The sequence below is a fragment of the Pleurodeles waltl genome, chromosome 7, assembly GCF_031143425.1.
Source record: "Pleurodeles waltl isolate 20211129_DDA chromosome 7, aPleWal1.hap1.20221129, whole genome shotgun sequence".
Taxonomy (NCBI): Eukaryota; Metazoa; Chordata; class Amphibia; order Caudata; family Salamandridae; genus Pleurodeles; species Pleurodeles waltl.
Window position 1 is genome coordinate 1,315,839,660 of NC_090446.1, and position 16,739 is coordinate 1,315,856,398.

The window sequence follows — 16,739 nt, forward strand, 5'->3', positions numbered from 1 at the left end:
ATGGCAGTTGTCCAAGGAAAAACACCAAACCTCCCACTACCACAATCCCTACTGCAAACTCTAGTGCCCCTAGTAATAGCAGTGGTGGTGGGAGCAAACCTACTAATAGCCAATCCAAGGGAGTAGCTGGGCTCACTTTTGGTAATTTATTTGGGGTTGGTCTTGTTAGGGAGACCACAGAGGCTGTGTTAGTCTCTGAAGGTGCCATTGATTTGGCCACCTTGGTTGCTTGTCCCCTTAATATGGATAAGTACAAGCAACTTCCCCTAATAAATGGTGTTGAGGTTCAGGCCTACAGGGACACAGGTGCCAGTGTTACCATGGTAATAGAGAAACTGGTATGCCCTGAACAACACCTACTTGGTCACCAGTACCAAGTGACAGACGCTCATAACAACACTCTTAGCCACCCCATGGCTGTTGTGAATCTCAACTGGGGGGGGGGGGGGGTTACTGGTCCAAAGAAAGTTGTAGTTGCTTCAGATTTACCTGTAGACTGTCTACTAGGAAACGATTTAGAGACATCAGCTTGGGCAGAAGTGGAGTTGGAGGCTCATGCAGCAATGCTGGGCATTCCTGGGCATATTTTTGCTGTGACAAGGGCTCAGGCCAAAAAGCAAAAAGGACAGGGTGACTTGGATCCTGGAACAATGGACCAAGTGCTCCCTAAAGGTAGGGGTAGCAAGGGTAAATCCCTACCCACTATCCCTCCCTCTATAGATGATTCTCCTTCTGAGGAAGAAGAATTTCCTCCCTGTGCAGAACCTTCACCAGATGAGGTGGCAGCAGACACTGATAAGCTTTTGGGTGGAGGGGGGCCTGCCAGGGAAGAGCTGAGTGTGGCACCGCAATCCTGTCCCACATTAGAGGGTCTCTGACAGCAAGCTGTCAAGCAGCAAAATGGGGATGTAAGTGACTCACATAGAGTTTACTGGGAGGACAACCTCTTGTACACAGAGGCAAGGGACCCAAAACCTGGAGCAGCCAGGAGATTGGTCATTCCCCTACAGTACAGAGAGTTCCTCCTAACTCTGGCACATGACATTCCTTTGGCTGGGCATTTGGGCCAGATCAAAACATGGGAAAGGCTTCTCCCCTTGTTTCACTGGCCTAGGATGTCAGAGGACACAAAAGATTTTTGTAAGTCTTGTGTGACCTGCCAAGCCAGTGGCAAGACTGGTGGCACACCAAAGGCTCCCCTTATTCCACTACCTGTGGTTGGGGTCCCCTTTGAAAGGGTAGGGGTTAACATAGTTGGCCCCCTTGACCATCCTACTGCTTCAGGCAATAGGTTTATCTTGGTGGTTGTGGACCATGCCACAAGATATCCTGAAGCAATTCCTCTAAGGACCACTACAGCACCTGCAGTGGCAAAAGTCCTCCTGGGAATCTTTTCCATGGTGGGTTTTCCAAAATAGGTTGTATGAGACAGGGGTAGCAACTTTATGTCTGCATACTTGAAGGCTATGTGGAAGGAATGTGGTGTAACCTACAAATTCACCACACCTTATCATCCACAGACTAATGGACTGGTAGAGAGGTTTAATAAAACTCTCAAAGGAATGATAATGGGACTCCCTGAAAAACTCAGAAGGAGATGGGATGTCCTGTTACCTTGCCTCCTTTTTTCTTACAGGGAGGAGTGGGCTTCAGCACCTTTGAACTCCTCTTTGGACACCCTGTAAGAGGTCCACTAACACTTGTGAAGGAGGGTTGGGAACAACCTTTAAAAGCTCCCAAACAGGACATAGTGGACTATGTACATGGCCTAAGATCCAGAATGGCTGAGTACATGAAAAAGGACAGTAAAAACCTTCAGGCCAGCCAAGAGCTCCAAAAGCAATGGCATGGCCAGGAGGCTGTTCTGATTCAGTACCAACCAGGACAGAAGGTGTGGGTATTGGAGCCTGTGGCCCCAAGAGCACTCCAAGACAAATGGAGTGGACCCCATCTAATTGTTGAAAAGAAGGGCGAGGTCACCTACTTGATTGACCTGGGCACTGCCAGGAGTCCCCTTAGGGTGATTCATATCAACCGCCTAAAACCCTACTATGACAGGGCTGATCTCACCCATCTCATGGCAACAGATGAAGGACAGGAAGAAGAGAGTGACCCTCTCCCTGATCTCTTCTCCTCCACTGAAGATGATGCTTTAGTGGAGGGAGTAGTTTTAGCAGATTGTCTGACTGCAGAAATACACTCCGCCAGATGATGCTAATGCACACATAATGACAGAACAAAATAGGGGGAGAGAGAAAAGGAGCACTGGGTCAATTACAGCACCAACACCACAGATGGCATACACATTATCATCAGACACAGGAATCAGGATTGGGCACAATACCTCGCACTGGCATTCCATTGGCTAGGTACCAAAGCAAGATTAGAGCCAACCACTGTCAACTGCACCCCTCCTGGGGCCCACTAAGCCCTGTCTGACCTGGAATGCCACCTAGCTGGAATACAATATTTTGCTATACACCCATTTACCTTGTGCTGGACCAGACCACCATGTCTGAGCTGGCATTACAGGGCACCCACATACTGAAACCCACCACCAGGATCCCATGCCAGCCAACAAAAATGATTGTCACGCTCACTGTACTCACCCCCTTGTGGCTGCTGTGCTGCCCTCACGCGCCCATCCAGCTCTGGGTAGGCCACTGCCCGTATGTGGGCCATCAGGGGGGTCAGGTTCCGACAGGCACCCCGCCCTCGTTGGGAGTCCATCCCCAGCTGGGCCTCCACGGTCTTCCGGGCCCAGCATCTCAGGTCCTGCCACCTTTTCCTGCAGTGGGTGCTCCACCTGCTATAGACCCCCAAGGGTCTGCACGTCCTTGGCGATGCCACGCCACAATCCCTTCTCCTGATGGGCGCTGACCTGCAGAGGTAATACAGACAGGAGGACACCATTAACCATACAATCCGGCCTGTCACACATATGGCACACAAATTACATTTTCATCTCCATTGGCACACACATCACCCGGAGCCCTGCATGTACACTACCACCAGACATATCTCACACCTTGTTGCATGCATTGTCCCCATGGTGTACTCATCTGTTGGTCTGAAGGCCTATACAGCTGTCCATACAGGAGTAGGACCCCATCCACCAGGTGCTCTAACTCCTCCAAAGTAAAGGCAGGGGCCCTTTCCCAAGTCACACGGGCCAGGGCAGGATCCAGACACAGGTGACAGCAGCACACTCAGTGTAGGTGTTGTCCTGTGGAAGAAAATGGTGGTCACGTCCATGGAGGTGTACACTGTCACCGCCACCGGTGATCCTCGTTGGATGCTGTACTCCAAAGAGCCCCATGTTAGCCAATGAGGAATAGCACAGCAGTGCAAGACCGCCTTCTGACATGACGCCCAACGCCGACGGAGTTACATCACTTCCATGTGTCCATACTTATAGGACAGGCGGTCACCATTTCATGGTGGTGGACAGCAATCAGAAATTTTAAACTGCGTCATTGCTGTGAATTGCACATACATTGCCATTCACATCGTCCGATTACATACATGCCCAGTTGCACTGGGGTGGTAGTTCCATTGTTCAGTTTGTGACACCCTTCTCACTCTTGTGTCCCTTAGATACCTACCACTGTGGAGGAATAGGAGAGGAAGCAAGCCCCCGTGTACAGACCCCTTGTGGACTTGTCTACACTGGAGGAGAGGCATATAATACTGACCTGTAGACTGGACAGCGCCACAATCACAGAGCTGTGTACTCAATTGGAGCCTGATCTGCTATCAGCTATCCATCATCCCACTGGGATCCCCCCTCTTGTGCAAGTTCTATCAGTGCTCCATTTCCTAACAACTGGTTCTTTCTAAGTGACAGTGGGCTTGGCAGCAGGAATGTCACAGCCAATGTTCTCAATAGTGCTGGCAAGGGTTTTGTCTGCCTTTGTCGAACACATGTGCAGCTACACCGCTTTCCCCCAAGTGGAAGATTTGGCCACTGTGAAGGCTGGATTCTATGCAATGGGATATATTCCTAATATTATTGGGGCGATTGACGGTACACATATTGCAATTGTTCCCCCCACTACAATGAACAAGTGTTCAGGAATCAGAAGAGTTTCCACTCACTGAATGTGCAAATGGTGTGCCTAGCAGACCAGTACATCTCCCATGTCACTGCCAAGTATCCTGGGTTGGTGCATGATGCCTTCGTCCTGAGGAATGGCAGCATCCCAAATGTGATGGCACAATTACAGAGGCACAGGGTGTGGCTGATTGGTGAGCCTGAGTCCCCACCCAAGATATGTCATCCCCCATCCCATTGTGTAAGGCTAATGTTTGTCCCTCAATTCTTGCAGGTGACTCTGGCTACCCAAACCTGTCTTGGCTCCTGACCCCTGTGAGGAATGCCAGGACAGGGGCTGAGAATCGCTATAATGATACACATTGGCGAGCCAGGTGAAACATAGAACGTACCTTCGGTCTCCTGAAGGCCAGGTTCAGATGCCTCCATCTGACAGGTGGATCCCTGTGCTACTCCCCTGAGAAGGTCTGCCAGATAGTTGTAGTATCCTGCTTGTTGCACAACCTGGCCCTCAGACGAAATGTGCCTTATCTGCAGCAGGAGGAGATTAGAAATGCACCTGTGGCAGCAGTGGACCCTGAGGACAGTGAGGATGAGGAGGCAGAGGATGTGGACAACAGAACATCAGTAATACGGCAGTGCTTCCAATGACACACAGGTGAGAAAGTGAAACTGACCATTCCTCTAATTATGTGTGTTTTCAGTGTGGCTGTAGCAGGATGGCAGTCACTTCCTTTGCATCTCAACTGACTGTCACCTATGCCTTCTCTATTTGCAGATATTGGTGTTATTACTACTGTGCACTGATGTCATGACTACAGACAGCTACAGCTCATCATTTGTATACTATGGCAAAGTTCATGTCAATTGCACAAGATGTAACTGTTAACATAAGTGCATATTTTCATCACATAAAGCACTATCACTCAACTTGTGACCAAGGGTGTTTATTGTAGTGCAATTAATAGAAGGAATAGTGCAATGAAATGGGGTGATGGTAGAGTTAAGTCCATGGTATTGGCTCAGTCTGTTTGTAGCACAGGTCCAGTGTCCAAGGGAGGGGTGCTGGTGGCCTGTGGGTCTTGTGGCTGGGCCTCCTGTCCAGTAGCTGCAGCAGATGTGGTGGGCTGTTCAGTTGACTGGCTAGTGGTTGGGGCCCGCTTGTGTGCTGTACATTCCCTCATGATTTTGGCCATATCAGCTGGCACCCCTGCTATGGAGACCATGGTGGTGTTGAGGGCCTGCAAATCTTCCCTGATCTCCGGATGGTGTACCTCCTGCAGCCGTTTGTTTTCCTGCATGTTGTTAAGTATCTGGCCCATCTTGTCCTGGGATTGTTGGTAAGCCCCCAGGACATTAGTGAGTGCCTCCTGGAGAGTCGGTTCCCTGGTGCTATCTTCCCCCGGCGCAGAGCTGTACTCAGAGTGTCCCTGTCCCCCTGTGCCTGTGTCCCCTGAATGGTGTGCCCACTGACACCAGGTCCCTGATTGTCTTGGCTGTGAGGTGTGGACTGGGGTCCCTGTACAGGTGGGCACACTGCTGATTGATGTGTCCTGGGGACAGAGATGTGGTGACGTTGGGTAGGTGCTGTGGTGTTGGATACTGATGGGGGAGGCTCTTTGGTGGGCTGGGGTGGCTGACTGACCAGTGATCCCTGATGGGCCAGGTAGTTCATTCAGATCCAGAAGTCCAGAGTTGCTGTCATCACTGGGGGCATCTTCTCTTGGGGAACTGGATAGTCATAGCGCCTCCTACCCGCTGGGATTGGCTGTGGCACCTGTGGGGATGTAAGTGATGTAATATGCTTCATGTCTGTGACATATTGTACATCCCTAGCTTCCCTTATATCGTTGCTGTTGCCCTGCCACCTTTGTTTGTGTATGGTGATGTATTGTGGGATTGTTAGTTCTCCATGCTGTGCATGCTTTGGTGATGGGTGTACATGCAGGGCTGGGAGGGCTGTACATGCATTGGTATGGCATGCAGGGTTTGGCATTGGGGTTATTCACATGCGTAGGTGCACTGTGTGGGATGGAGTGGAGTGATGGGAGTCAGGGTGAGGGGTTGAGATGGTATGCAGGTATGGGGGGTGATAAGTAGTAAATATTGACTCAACAGTATCCAGTCCTCCGACTATTCCAGTGAGTCGCTCAGGATGCAGGATTGCCATGACTTGCTCCTCCCATGCTGTCAGCTGTGGGGGAGGAGGTGGAGGTGGAGGTCCTCTGGATGGCGAGCTGGTGCCTTGCCGCCACAGAATGTACCTTCCCCCGTAAGTCGTTCCACCTCTCCCTGATGTCGTCCCTTGTTCTTGGATGCTGTCCCACGACGTTCACCCTGTCCACAATTCACCGCCATATCTCCATCTTCCTGGAAAAGGGTATTTGCTGTACCTGTGCTCCGAAGAGCTGTGGCTCTACCCTGACTATTTCCTCCACCATAACTCCTCATCTGTGAAACGGGGCTGCCTTAGTGGGGACATGGGTGTTGTGTGGCGTGTGTTGTGCAGAGGGTGTTGAGTAATGTGGTGGGGTATGGGATGTGGAGTGCGTGACAGATGGGTGGTTGTGGTGTGTGTGTGTAGTTGTCTCTGTGATTTGCGTGGCTAGCTATTGCAGTCTTTTCGTGTTGGCAAAGGGTTGTGTGTAATGGGGGTGTGTATTTTATAGTGCTGTGGGTGGGTGGGTTAGTGGGGTGTGTATGTGAGTGTCAGGTGTGATTTTAGTTTTGGCCAATGTTGTGTTGTTTTGTATTTGGGAGGCCATTCTGACCACGCCGGTAGGTATCACCAATGGTTTACCGCCGTTGAATGTCCGCCGTGGTGATTCGTGTGTCATAATGTGGTTGGCGTTGTTTTGTTGGCGTAATGGTACGGGTGTTCATACCGATACTTTAACACTGACCTTCGGTCTGCCTGATTTGTGTTTGTGGCAGTATTCTGTCAGTTTAGTGTGTGTGTGTGTGTGTGTCATAATATGGCAAATGGATGTCCACCTCCGCAACGGTATGTTGGCGGCCGTCACCACGGCGGTAAGCGGCATTTACCGCCAATCTCATAATGACCACCATAGTGTAGGGAAATTATGCCAGCAATGGTTGAAAAATTCCTCACTTGATGCTATTAAGAAACACCTCAGTCTCCTGTCTAACGATACAGATTTGTAGGATTTCCCGTTAGGCCCCAGAAGACAATGCAGAAAACGCTTCTTATATGCAGTATATAATTAAATTATGGAAACTTTCCCAACAAGAAGAGGCTGCCCGGTTAAGGCAAATAGATCAGGAAAATTTACAGAAAGCATTAGCTGTTAGAGATAATGATATTAACACCTTGTTCTAACCGATATACTCTTTAAACAGCATTGTATCTTCTGCAATAGACTTTGTACAGAGTCAGCTAAGGTCCATTATGCAGTTAGGTTGGACACTACAAACACTGGAAGCAGGCCGCGTTCCCTGGCAATATGTTAGCGCAAGGGACATATTTTCAACATTTAATTTAACACGACAGCAACAAATAATGGCTAAGAAGGAAGCGACATGTCATGCTAAACATTGAGAAACTAGAAAAGTTGCCTTTTACTGTGGCTGAAATACCATCTGCTGAATGGTTAATACATGGGGTTATTAATCTGCCTATTTCAACACTTCAATTTACATCCTGCTTGAAACACATTCCAGTGGGCAGATATGAAAGGCTGGAAGATAGTTACGTACACAAGGTGTGGGAGCTTCCCTTTTCGTACAAATGTTTCAATGGCATGAAAGAGGTCTTTCTTAGTGGCAGTGAATGCGAGACTTCTGTGAGCCATTCAATGGTTTGTAAGCAGCTGTCCTTGCAAACCTGGATTGCTATCTGAAGAGAGGTCCAGTTCCCTTGATTGGACCTGCGTTCCAGGTGCTCTCAAATGGTAGCTATGTGTTCCTTAACAGTAAGAGTTATTGTGGAATGCGAACCAGATTAGCTTATGTTGTTTCGGTCTCCCAAATTGTCACCTGTTGCGGGAATGTCCTCTTTCCCCCTAAACAAAGACGGGAAGTAGCAGAGATTTGGCCTCATATTGCTACTTCAGTTGTGAATTTTGACAAGTTGAGCAGACTCAAAGCTTTATTGTTTCAAAAATATGTGGCACTTACATCTGCACGCGAGACCTATGCACTTCAAGTTGCAAGGTCATCTGCAGAGATACAATCCCTTTTAAGTACAAACTTTCTGAGACACTTTGGTGAACTCGTGGGATGAATATTCAACGCATCCAGCACTACTGAAATTGCAAATTTCTTTTAGGCTGTTAGTTCTGGTTTCATGCACACCTTCTCTTCTATATTTGGCCTAAAACTTCAGCCATACACTCAATATTTTCAAGTATTTTTGGGGGATTTCTGATTACTTTGGCTACAATAGGTGGCATCTTGCTGTTGCTATTTTTTCTGTGCAATGGCTGTCCCTTCACAACAAGGAGGACTGAAAGCGCTTCCACCGGCGCAACTATGTCGTGACAACATGATGCAGTATTTCAGAGCAACAATCCTGGAACAACTGGAGTGCGACTGGTCTCTGTCATTTCAACCGGTCTTAGATTGTGTGCAGCCCGTGTTTCGATGCCTTTGGTGCCTTTTCGAATGTGCACTGAAAATTTGTCTTGCTCAACGGCAGTTACTTTCATTGGACGCTGATCTGTTGATATTCTCGCTGAGAGCTCATTACCAGACATGAGTGTTGAGGGTGCGTTTGCTACGGGAAGCTGTCTGAGTTGCCCTTTGTGGATAATGCAACTCTAAACTCAACATTGGGCACAACACGGAATGCTGCTGCCTCAGCTGAAGCTCAGACTTCGGAACACGACTGCTCTATGGTTTTCCTTGGCAACGATTTGGATACTTTACCACCTGCCAAAGTGGAACATTTCCTGGGTTCAGTTGTCCCAGATATAACTGGCGATTTAAAAAATTACACTGACTTTTTAATTTTGTTTGAGCGCCACTGCTGAAGTTTTAAATTATCTTTTTTTCCTCCATGCTCGTGTCTTTTAGCTTGTCACTATTGACATTCATATTTATATGCTTTTATAATTAGATTTAATTAGGCTTTTCTTTCATTTTAGGCTTTAAACCACCTTTGAACCAGCAAGGGGAGGGTGTTGTATTGCTATTTTAGCCATATTTTAGACACGTTATGTTAGCAAACTAGGCCTGCCATTGTGCACTTTAGCCCAGTTACATTTCATTCAGCATTGCTTTGTTTTTCTAGCATTAGCCACATTTGAGGTGTTGTTTTATTTTTTTCTATCTATTTGTTCCTTCGCTTAGGAAAGCATCATGTTCTTAGCATTGCACTTTGTGCTTTCCTCAAGGCTGCAGTCAGATAGGGTTGCCGGCAAAAGTAGTAAGCTAGGTCTCCAACATTCCCAGAAATATACTCATCCTTACGTGGAGACATTTTTCCTAGAACATCCATTATTATAAAAACACTTCTCTGTCCCATACACATTAGAGCAGTGGTTTTCAAACGTTTTCATGCTGCACCCCGCCAGGTGGAAAAAAAATAATCGTGCCCCCCTCAGAATTTCTTAAAAATTATTCTACTATCCTGGCAATGTTTCGATATGTCTATACTTATTTAAACATTGCAGTTAAGTTCTGTTACCATTTTAAACATGCAATAAACTTATTCTGGTTAAAACAAAGCACCGTTATCAGATTAATACATCTTAGGGGCAGAGCCTGCCCCCCCCCCCCTGCCCGGGATCATTTGAGGCCCCCCAGAGGGCCCACCCCCCCAGTTTGAAGACCCCTGCATTAGAGGGGCATTACAGCCAGATGACCACCATTGCATGCTGACTGTTGAATGTCTTTGCTACAGCTGCTTTCTTAGACTGCCGAATCCATGCCCTACATGAGGACGGTGTCTTTTTAGACAACAGGCTTCCTTGCTCAGGTATGAGGGATGATGTCTTCCCAGGAGGGAAATCTGAAGGGCTGATTTGGGCTTATCACGCTGTGCTCTAACATAGCTTAAATAGGGAAAATAAAACATATTTATATAGCACTCCTAATGACAGAATGGTGGGACAGTTTTTGTTTTTCAAACTCCTTGACACAATTTAGCTTTTAGTGTTTTTTGTCATCCTAGTTATTGAAATGCATGCCATTTCATCTAAGATGCAGTCACTTCAATAAACCCTTATTGAACTATATTCTGCCTCTATTTGTCTTTGCCGGTGTGAGACTAATGTAACCAAGAGAAAGGGGTAAGATCTGATTGACCACCATTCCCCTGAGGAGTCTTTCTTGTCATGCACCCGGTTGCCACAATCATCCCTTCTCCTGGGCAGAGATGAGGCGCAGCTAGTTAGCAGGAAAATCCAGATTAGGCCTACAGGTGTTACATGGTGTGGAGTTGTACTCAGTACCCCACGATTCAGGTGATTCTGCAGCCCAAATCCAATAGTCCTATTAGGATAATGAGAACCTACACAACAGTGTCATGGTCTTATTTTTCAGTTTCTTCCTTACTACTATGCATGGTTTTCCGGTAAACCCACATGTTGTCTGTAGTTTTATCTGGGTCGTCATTCCAATGTGTGCCTGGTACTGCAATGTTAAAATTGGTTAAATAATTTCTGATGGATGACACCTATTGCGCTCTAATCTCTGTGTCCAATGTCATCAGATGTGAGACAATCTCTGACTGCAGGTGGCATGAACTACATTCGTCTGATTGACCTGTTTTTGTAGTCATGCAGTGAACCATTTTTGTTTGTAAGGAAGCTGCTGTCTTTGACAGGGAATTGATTAATTTGTCTCTTTGTCAACAAGTAGCTTTTGCTTACACAGAGGAGTACTGTTTATGATTGTATTATGTGTTAGCATGTATTTCCCATTCCTGTCCCACATTGAGTTTCAAAAGGAATGATTTTATTTTCCATTCATAAATATAAGGATATGTTTTCCACCATACATGTGCATGTGGTTTTGAAGCAGGCACTAAAGCGCCCAGAATTGAGGTTTCACACAGAACCCACTGCGGATAGTTGTGAGCAGATCTGCTTCATAATTGGATGACTGCAGCAACATTCATCAACTCACATGGCTCTTCCGCACAAATCATGAGTCCCTGAGGTACAGCTTTGACTAAACTGTACATTTGTTTGTCATGTATGCCTCCTTAGCAGTTGTTTTACTTTAGGGCTGCTTGGTCTGGATATTGCTTTGATGACCCACCAGCAGGGATGTGACGCTCAGGTCTAGTGTCAGTATAATGAGGGAAACTAGGAGATAGTGACATAGAGAGGAGAAGGCAAGGTTGGTGCTGGCATCACTGTGAAGAGCTGGGAAGCTCTGCAGAGAAATCGCTGACAATGGATAAATGACATTATGTAAAGATAAGAGATGCTCAGTTGTCCACTGCTAAAAGAAACTGGAGTTCGATGCACATAGGAACTAGAATGATGGAGAAAGGGAATGGGAAAGGGTTAGAGTATGTCCATAATCAAAGAGTGGCGATAGAAGGTAAAAGTGAAGAGGTATTGCTGCTACTGGCAGTCAAGGAGGGATAGCTGATGTTTACATGGAAGAATGGTGAGATGCTGGGGTGAATGGAAAGATTGTATTTGAGTGTAGAGAGATACAGGGAAGATTCTAATTCTGATTAAATAAGATGGAATATGCAGTGGTAACAATAGAGATAATAGAGAGAAAAGAGTGTCAGAGGAAAGAGCTAAAGTGAAGGATAGAGAGCTACTGGAGCAGAGGACTCATAATAATGGAGTAGCGAGATGTCGGGGATAACAGAAAGAGGGTGGGGAATGCAGAGATGCACAGCATAATAGAGAAGATACAGTGGAGATAGGCAGAATACAATGTAGAGTGTCCAGTGAATGAGAGGGAGTAGAGAGATATTGGAAACAAGCATTTGCAATGCAATATGTCTCGCACTTGCTTCAGTTGGAGCTATTGGCATTGTAATTGGCATTGTAAATTCATAACTGAAGTTTTCTTGCTAACTACATTAGTCAACCCTGCCCCATAATTTCGTAATTTCCTGCCATATAATTCCAGTGGCCCTGCATATAACTGAAGCACTTCCATTTACCTTTTTTCTCTATCTGCAGCAAAAACTGAAAATGTTGCCATTTATCACTGGCCAAACGGCAATGTGGAGCGGGTGACCCCAAAAGGTGTGGAATATTGCATAACTGATTTACATCATATATATGCATGCTATAGATGAATATTTCTTTTGGATACTGTTGAAGACTTGTCGGTTTGTTGAAAACCTTGCTAAGAGAGCTGCACTGTTTAAATGCAACACGTTTTAGAAAAGGACTTTAAAATGCAACAGCGCCTCCAATTTGAATCATCTCTAATGGAATGGTTGTCTTATTTACTTTAAGTGCTTTCAACTTGAAGAAGGGGAAGGCAGTGACCACATTTATTCAATGATGTAGTTTTTACTGAAAGGATCGGAGACAGCCACGAAGCATGGTAGAAAGACGAACCTAAATTCAACAGACGAGCAAATGAACATAAAATGAAGATACAATGTACAGTTGTGTGTGTTATTATTACAGTATGGTATCAGTATTTATTGTCCTATCTACATAACCACGAGGATGGAACGCGTGAAGAGCTCAAGGAAAGTCAGGTCCTAGGGTTGACGAGGGAGTTGGTGCCAGGCAGCCCTGAGCTGCAGGAGAAGCACTCCCCCACAGCAGCACCATCTTCAGAGCAGCTATCAAGCAGGAGGAGGGCGAGGAAGGGGCACAGCCGCTCCCAACCCCTTCCATGGCCCTCCTTGCAGTAGCCCTGGGACTCACATGTGTGGTCACTGCTGTTATGCAAATAGTGCACTTGTGGCCGATAGTCATAAGAGAAAAATACCAAGTAATTACTGAAACATGTTTGTTTGGTACAGTGTAGCATTGACGCATTTACATACCATCCCCGCTAAACAAGTAACTGAGTGGTATTTATCACTCCCAATAAATTCTGAGTTGGATGGATATCACCGTAATTACCGACCCATAGTGTGGTAATGCAGTGTCTGGTAAGAGGGCCCCCATGCGTTACAGGTTACATTATGAACAAAGGTCGTGAATTGGTGTATCGTGGAGACTTTGACAAGAGGTGTACGGATGGCAGCTCACTTAAGGATAAGTGTACACCGAGCAGGAAAGTAACACAGCTAAACCAAGACTACAGTGAAAAGGGTGACAGAGTCAAGATTTGCGTTAAATAACAACCAGCTCGAACCGGCGCGATAGCGGCATGTCCCCAACGATGAAGAAACAACTTACGATCACGCAGTACGAAGCGCGTGATAGCGGATTGCCCCAAACAGCGAAGAAACATCTTGTGGCTATTAAAAAAAGAAAAGCATTTGGAATGCAATGGTCTTGTGTTTGCTCGAGTTAGAGCTGTTAGAGTTGTAAATTTATGCCGTCAGAAAAGCGCGTTAGTCAGAAAGCCAAAAAAAAAAGCATTTCGAATTCAATGGACTTGTGTTTGCTCGAGTTAGAGCTTTTAGCGTTGTAAGTTACTGACTGGACTTTTCTTGCCACACAGACTGAAAATAACAAGAGGAAGAGAGCAAGAGCGAAGCCCCCCTCTGATGTTGGTTTATGTTTACAGAGGGAGCTGGTGGGGAGGAGGGACTGAAGAAGCACCCACAGTGTATGACAAACAGGAAATGCAAAAAATAAATGCCCCTTACAGAAGAGATAAACAGGACATAGCGTAACTATACAATACTTTGTGCTGCTCCCAAAGAGAAAAAGGCAGGACAAAGAGGCAGAACTGACCACTAGCAAGCAAGGATTTGTGAAGGACACTGGAACCAACAAATGAAAATGCTGGAACTCACAGTATACTATACTTAAAAGTATACAGCAGGTCGAACGCTAATGCTCAACCTAAAAATGAGAGATAAAGGTGAGAGGAGATGAATAGATGGAGAGATACTGGGAGAAAGAAAATGAGAGGAGAGTGGATAAATGCAAAGGAGAGTCAAAAGGTAGAAGAGAGGGAAATGTGGGATGGCATGGACAAATATAGGAGGAAAGAGAAGAAAGTGGGGGGAAAACAGCAAATGGAAAGACAGGAGACAGAGTGGTAAAAGGGACTAGCAGAATAAAACAGGGGAGGGTAAAAAGTGGAAAGTAGTGAAAGGCGAGAGAGGGCATACACAAGGAAGGATTTATTGGTTTGTGGAGATTGATGAGAGGGGAGCAAGCTCTTACATGGGAGAGTGAAAAGTACAAAGAAGATAGTTAAGGATGCAAATATGGCATTCCTCTCATTGCTCTCTATTGACTTTGCCTTTTGCCATTAAGATTCCCTTCCTTTTTATCGGCTTGTTTTATTACAGTAGCCCCTCCAGTGTGTGTGTGTGTCCCTTCTGTGAGCATAGCCTGTTTATTGCCACTCTGATTGGCTCCTTCTTTGCTTTTACAAGTACTCGCTTTCTGGAACTTTATTTTTCATTTTCGTGAAGCACTCCACGAGAGTGCATGTGTTTTGCAATGCTCTCTCTTTTATGCTTCTCTCTTCCCCACCCTGTGTCACTCTGAAGCACTCTGTGCATCGCCACAAACACCAGCGTTCCACTTTACTGTTCAACTACTCTGTTTCACTGTCTGTTTTTTCCCCACCTGTGGCCATCTTTCTGTGTCTCACCTGTGTGCTTCTCTGTACCTGCCACTTTTGCATTCCTGGCTCTTCCATGTGCTTCTCCTTTCTGCCACATTGCTTCAACCCCCTGCCTTACCTGCCACCTTAAACCATTGTCATAAAAACCTAATTTACCAATCCATTTCAGATCAGTAAATTTAAATATATGCATTATTGATGCTCCTCGCACGCACTATTACCATTAGCAAAGTCAATTGATCCTTAAGCCGAGACCTGCTGACTTTGCCAATGCATGTTTAATTTTGTTTTTGGAGGGTCTCAGATCCATGTGACAGTCTCGGTTGCTTTTTTTGAGCTGTCCCGTGCAGGGCGTCTCAGATCTCGAGGTGTTTCCAGAGTCCCCTTCCCCTCACATCACCCTCCAAGGTGCTGCTCATGGGTGACTGAGGGCTACCTCCTCGCACAGCTCCTCTATACTATACTTTCCCTACCCCAGTCACATCCATGAATGAGAGCTCAGCTCCTGGTATTTATGGGCTCACTGAGCCTGTTCTGTACTTGTAGTAAGACTTAAAGAACCGCAAGCAAATATGATGATGGTTAAGCTCTTCTCCAGCAGCCTCAAATCACTAATGTAGACACTTGACCATCCAAATTCCATCAACATGCATAGTGCTCCAAACCGCTCTTCTGCCTTTCTAAGCACTGTAATTAACAGCTGTAATGTACAGTGGTTAGAACGGCATAAGTGAGATATGAAGCACTTCATCTGAGCACTTTCTGAAATATACACACGTAGTCCATCTGTGCAAACTTCCCAATGCAACCTGAAATTCACCTCATCCCCAACAACTACGATTCTACATAGAACTTAAAGCCTCACAGTTGCCATTGTAAGCACTTTAAATAATTGTTGTTCTTTTTTAAATTAAGTAACGCAGTATACTTAGTTTTTACATCAATTGCATATAGGCCTCAGGAGACCATTTCAGGTGTTAGACCCATAGCCTTCCAAATGCCCTATAAAGACTGGACTATACCTTTTACAAATAAACACATCCACTACTGCCCATTTCACACAGACAGTGGCAACTACTTCTCAATGCTTCAACAAAGGTTCCAAAGTCATCCTGAAATCAGCAGCACACCCCATGACCACTGTCCTCTTATGAACATATTTTAAAAAGCATTTCTTGCAGATGTTCTGCCCTTCTGTGCTCTGTATATAAAAGCTGTGATCTACAAATGGCAAATGAGGTGTAAATCACTATCGAAAATGTATAACTGTGATCCATCATCTCCAACGCAGTCCAAGTCAACCAACAGAAAACGCCACTGCTCCACCTGCCCCCAAACCTTGGTCATCCTTTCTCATCCCAGAATCAAACTGACTCAATGCAACTCCCTTCCATGAAGTATTTTTATAAATTGTGTTTCTTATAACACTATTGCCATTGAAAGCTCTGTAATTAAAGGCTGGAATTAACAGGACGGGCAACAGTAGAAGTGAGTATTGATGAACTATCTAAAATGTCCATCTTTACCTCACTAGCCAGCCCTCCTTTACCACTCCATAAATGTTACTTACTCCCTCCCACCACCCCATCCCTCTCTGTGATGTTGCTTGCCCCCTCCTACCCTCCTGTCCCTCTCCATGATATTGTTTTCCTCATCCCACCCTCAGTCCCTGATGTTGCTTGCAAACCTCCTACCTTCCCACCACTCTCTGTAATGTTGTTTGCCCCTTCCCACTCTCATCCCTCTTTGTGATGTTGCTTGTTTCCTCCCATCCCCCTCAGTGATGCTGCTTGTCCCCTCCTGCCCTGATGCTTGTTCAAGTGCTGGTGTAAATTCCTTTGAATGGAAGGAAAAATAATCACCCACGCATTTAGAGGGAGTGAAGAGGAAGGGGTTCTCCACAGGGAAGAATATACTACCCACTGAGAGAAACAAACAAGAAATCTGCATTTGCACTGGGGAATTCAGGGGATCAGTTTTCTTGAGGCCCCCACTCCCCACCACAGAGATATCCATTACATAGAACTCTTTGTTT

At 46.0% G+C, this 16,739-nt stretch overlaps 1 protein-coding gene across 4 annotated transcripts in view; it reads left to right on the forward strand.

The window, feature by feature from the left end:
* LOC138246238 (sulfotransferase 2B1-like) overlaps nucleotides 1–16,739 on the forward strand; it is a 361,323-nt gene that overhangs the window by 232,634 nt on the left and 111,950 nt on the right. For 3 of the 4 annotated variants that reach the window (XM_069200642.1, XM_069200640.1, XM_069200639.1), the window contains one exon: nucleotides 12,169–12,234. The exons of the other annotated variant lie outside the window; for it this stretch is intronic. In XM_069200642.1, the coding sequence (XP_069056743.1) occupies nucleotides 12,169–12,234 (66 nt within the window). The remainder of the gene's footprint in view (nucleotides 1–12,168; nucleotides 12,235–16,739) is intronic. 4 annotated transcript variants of the gene reach the window in all.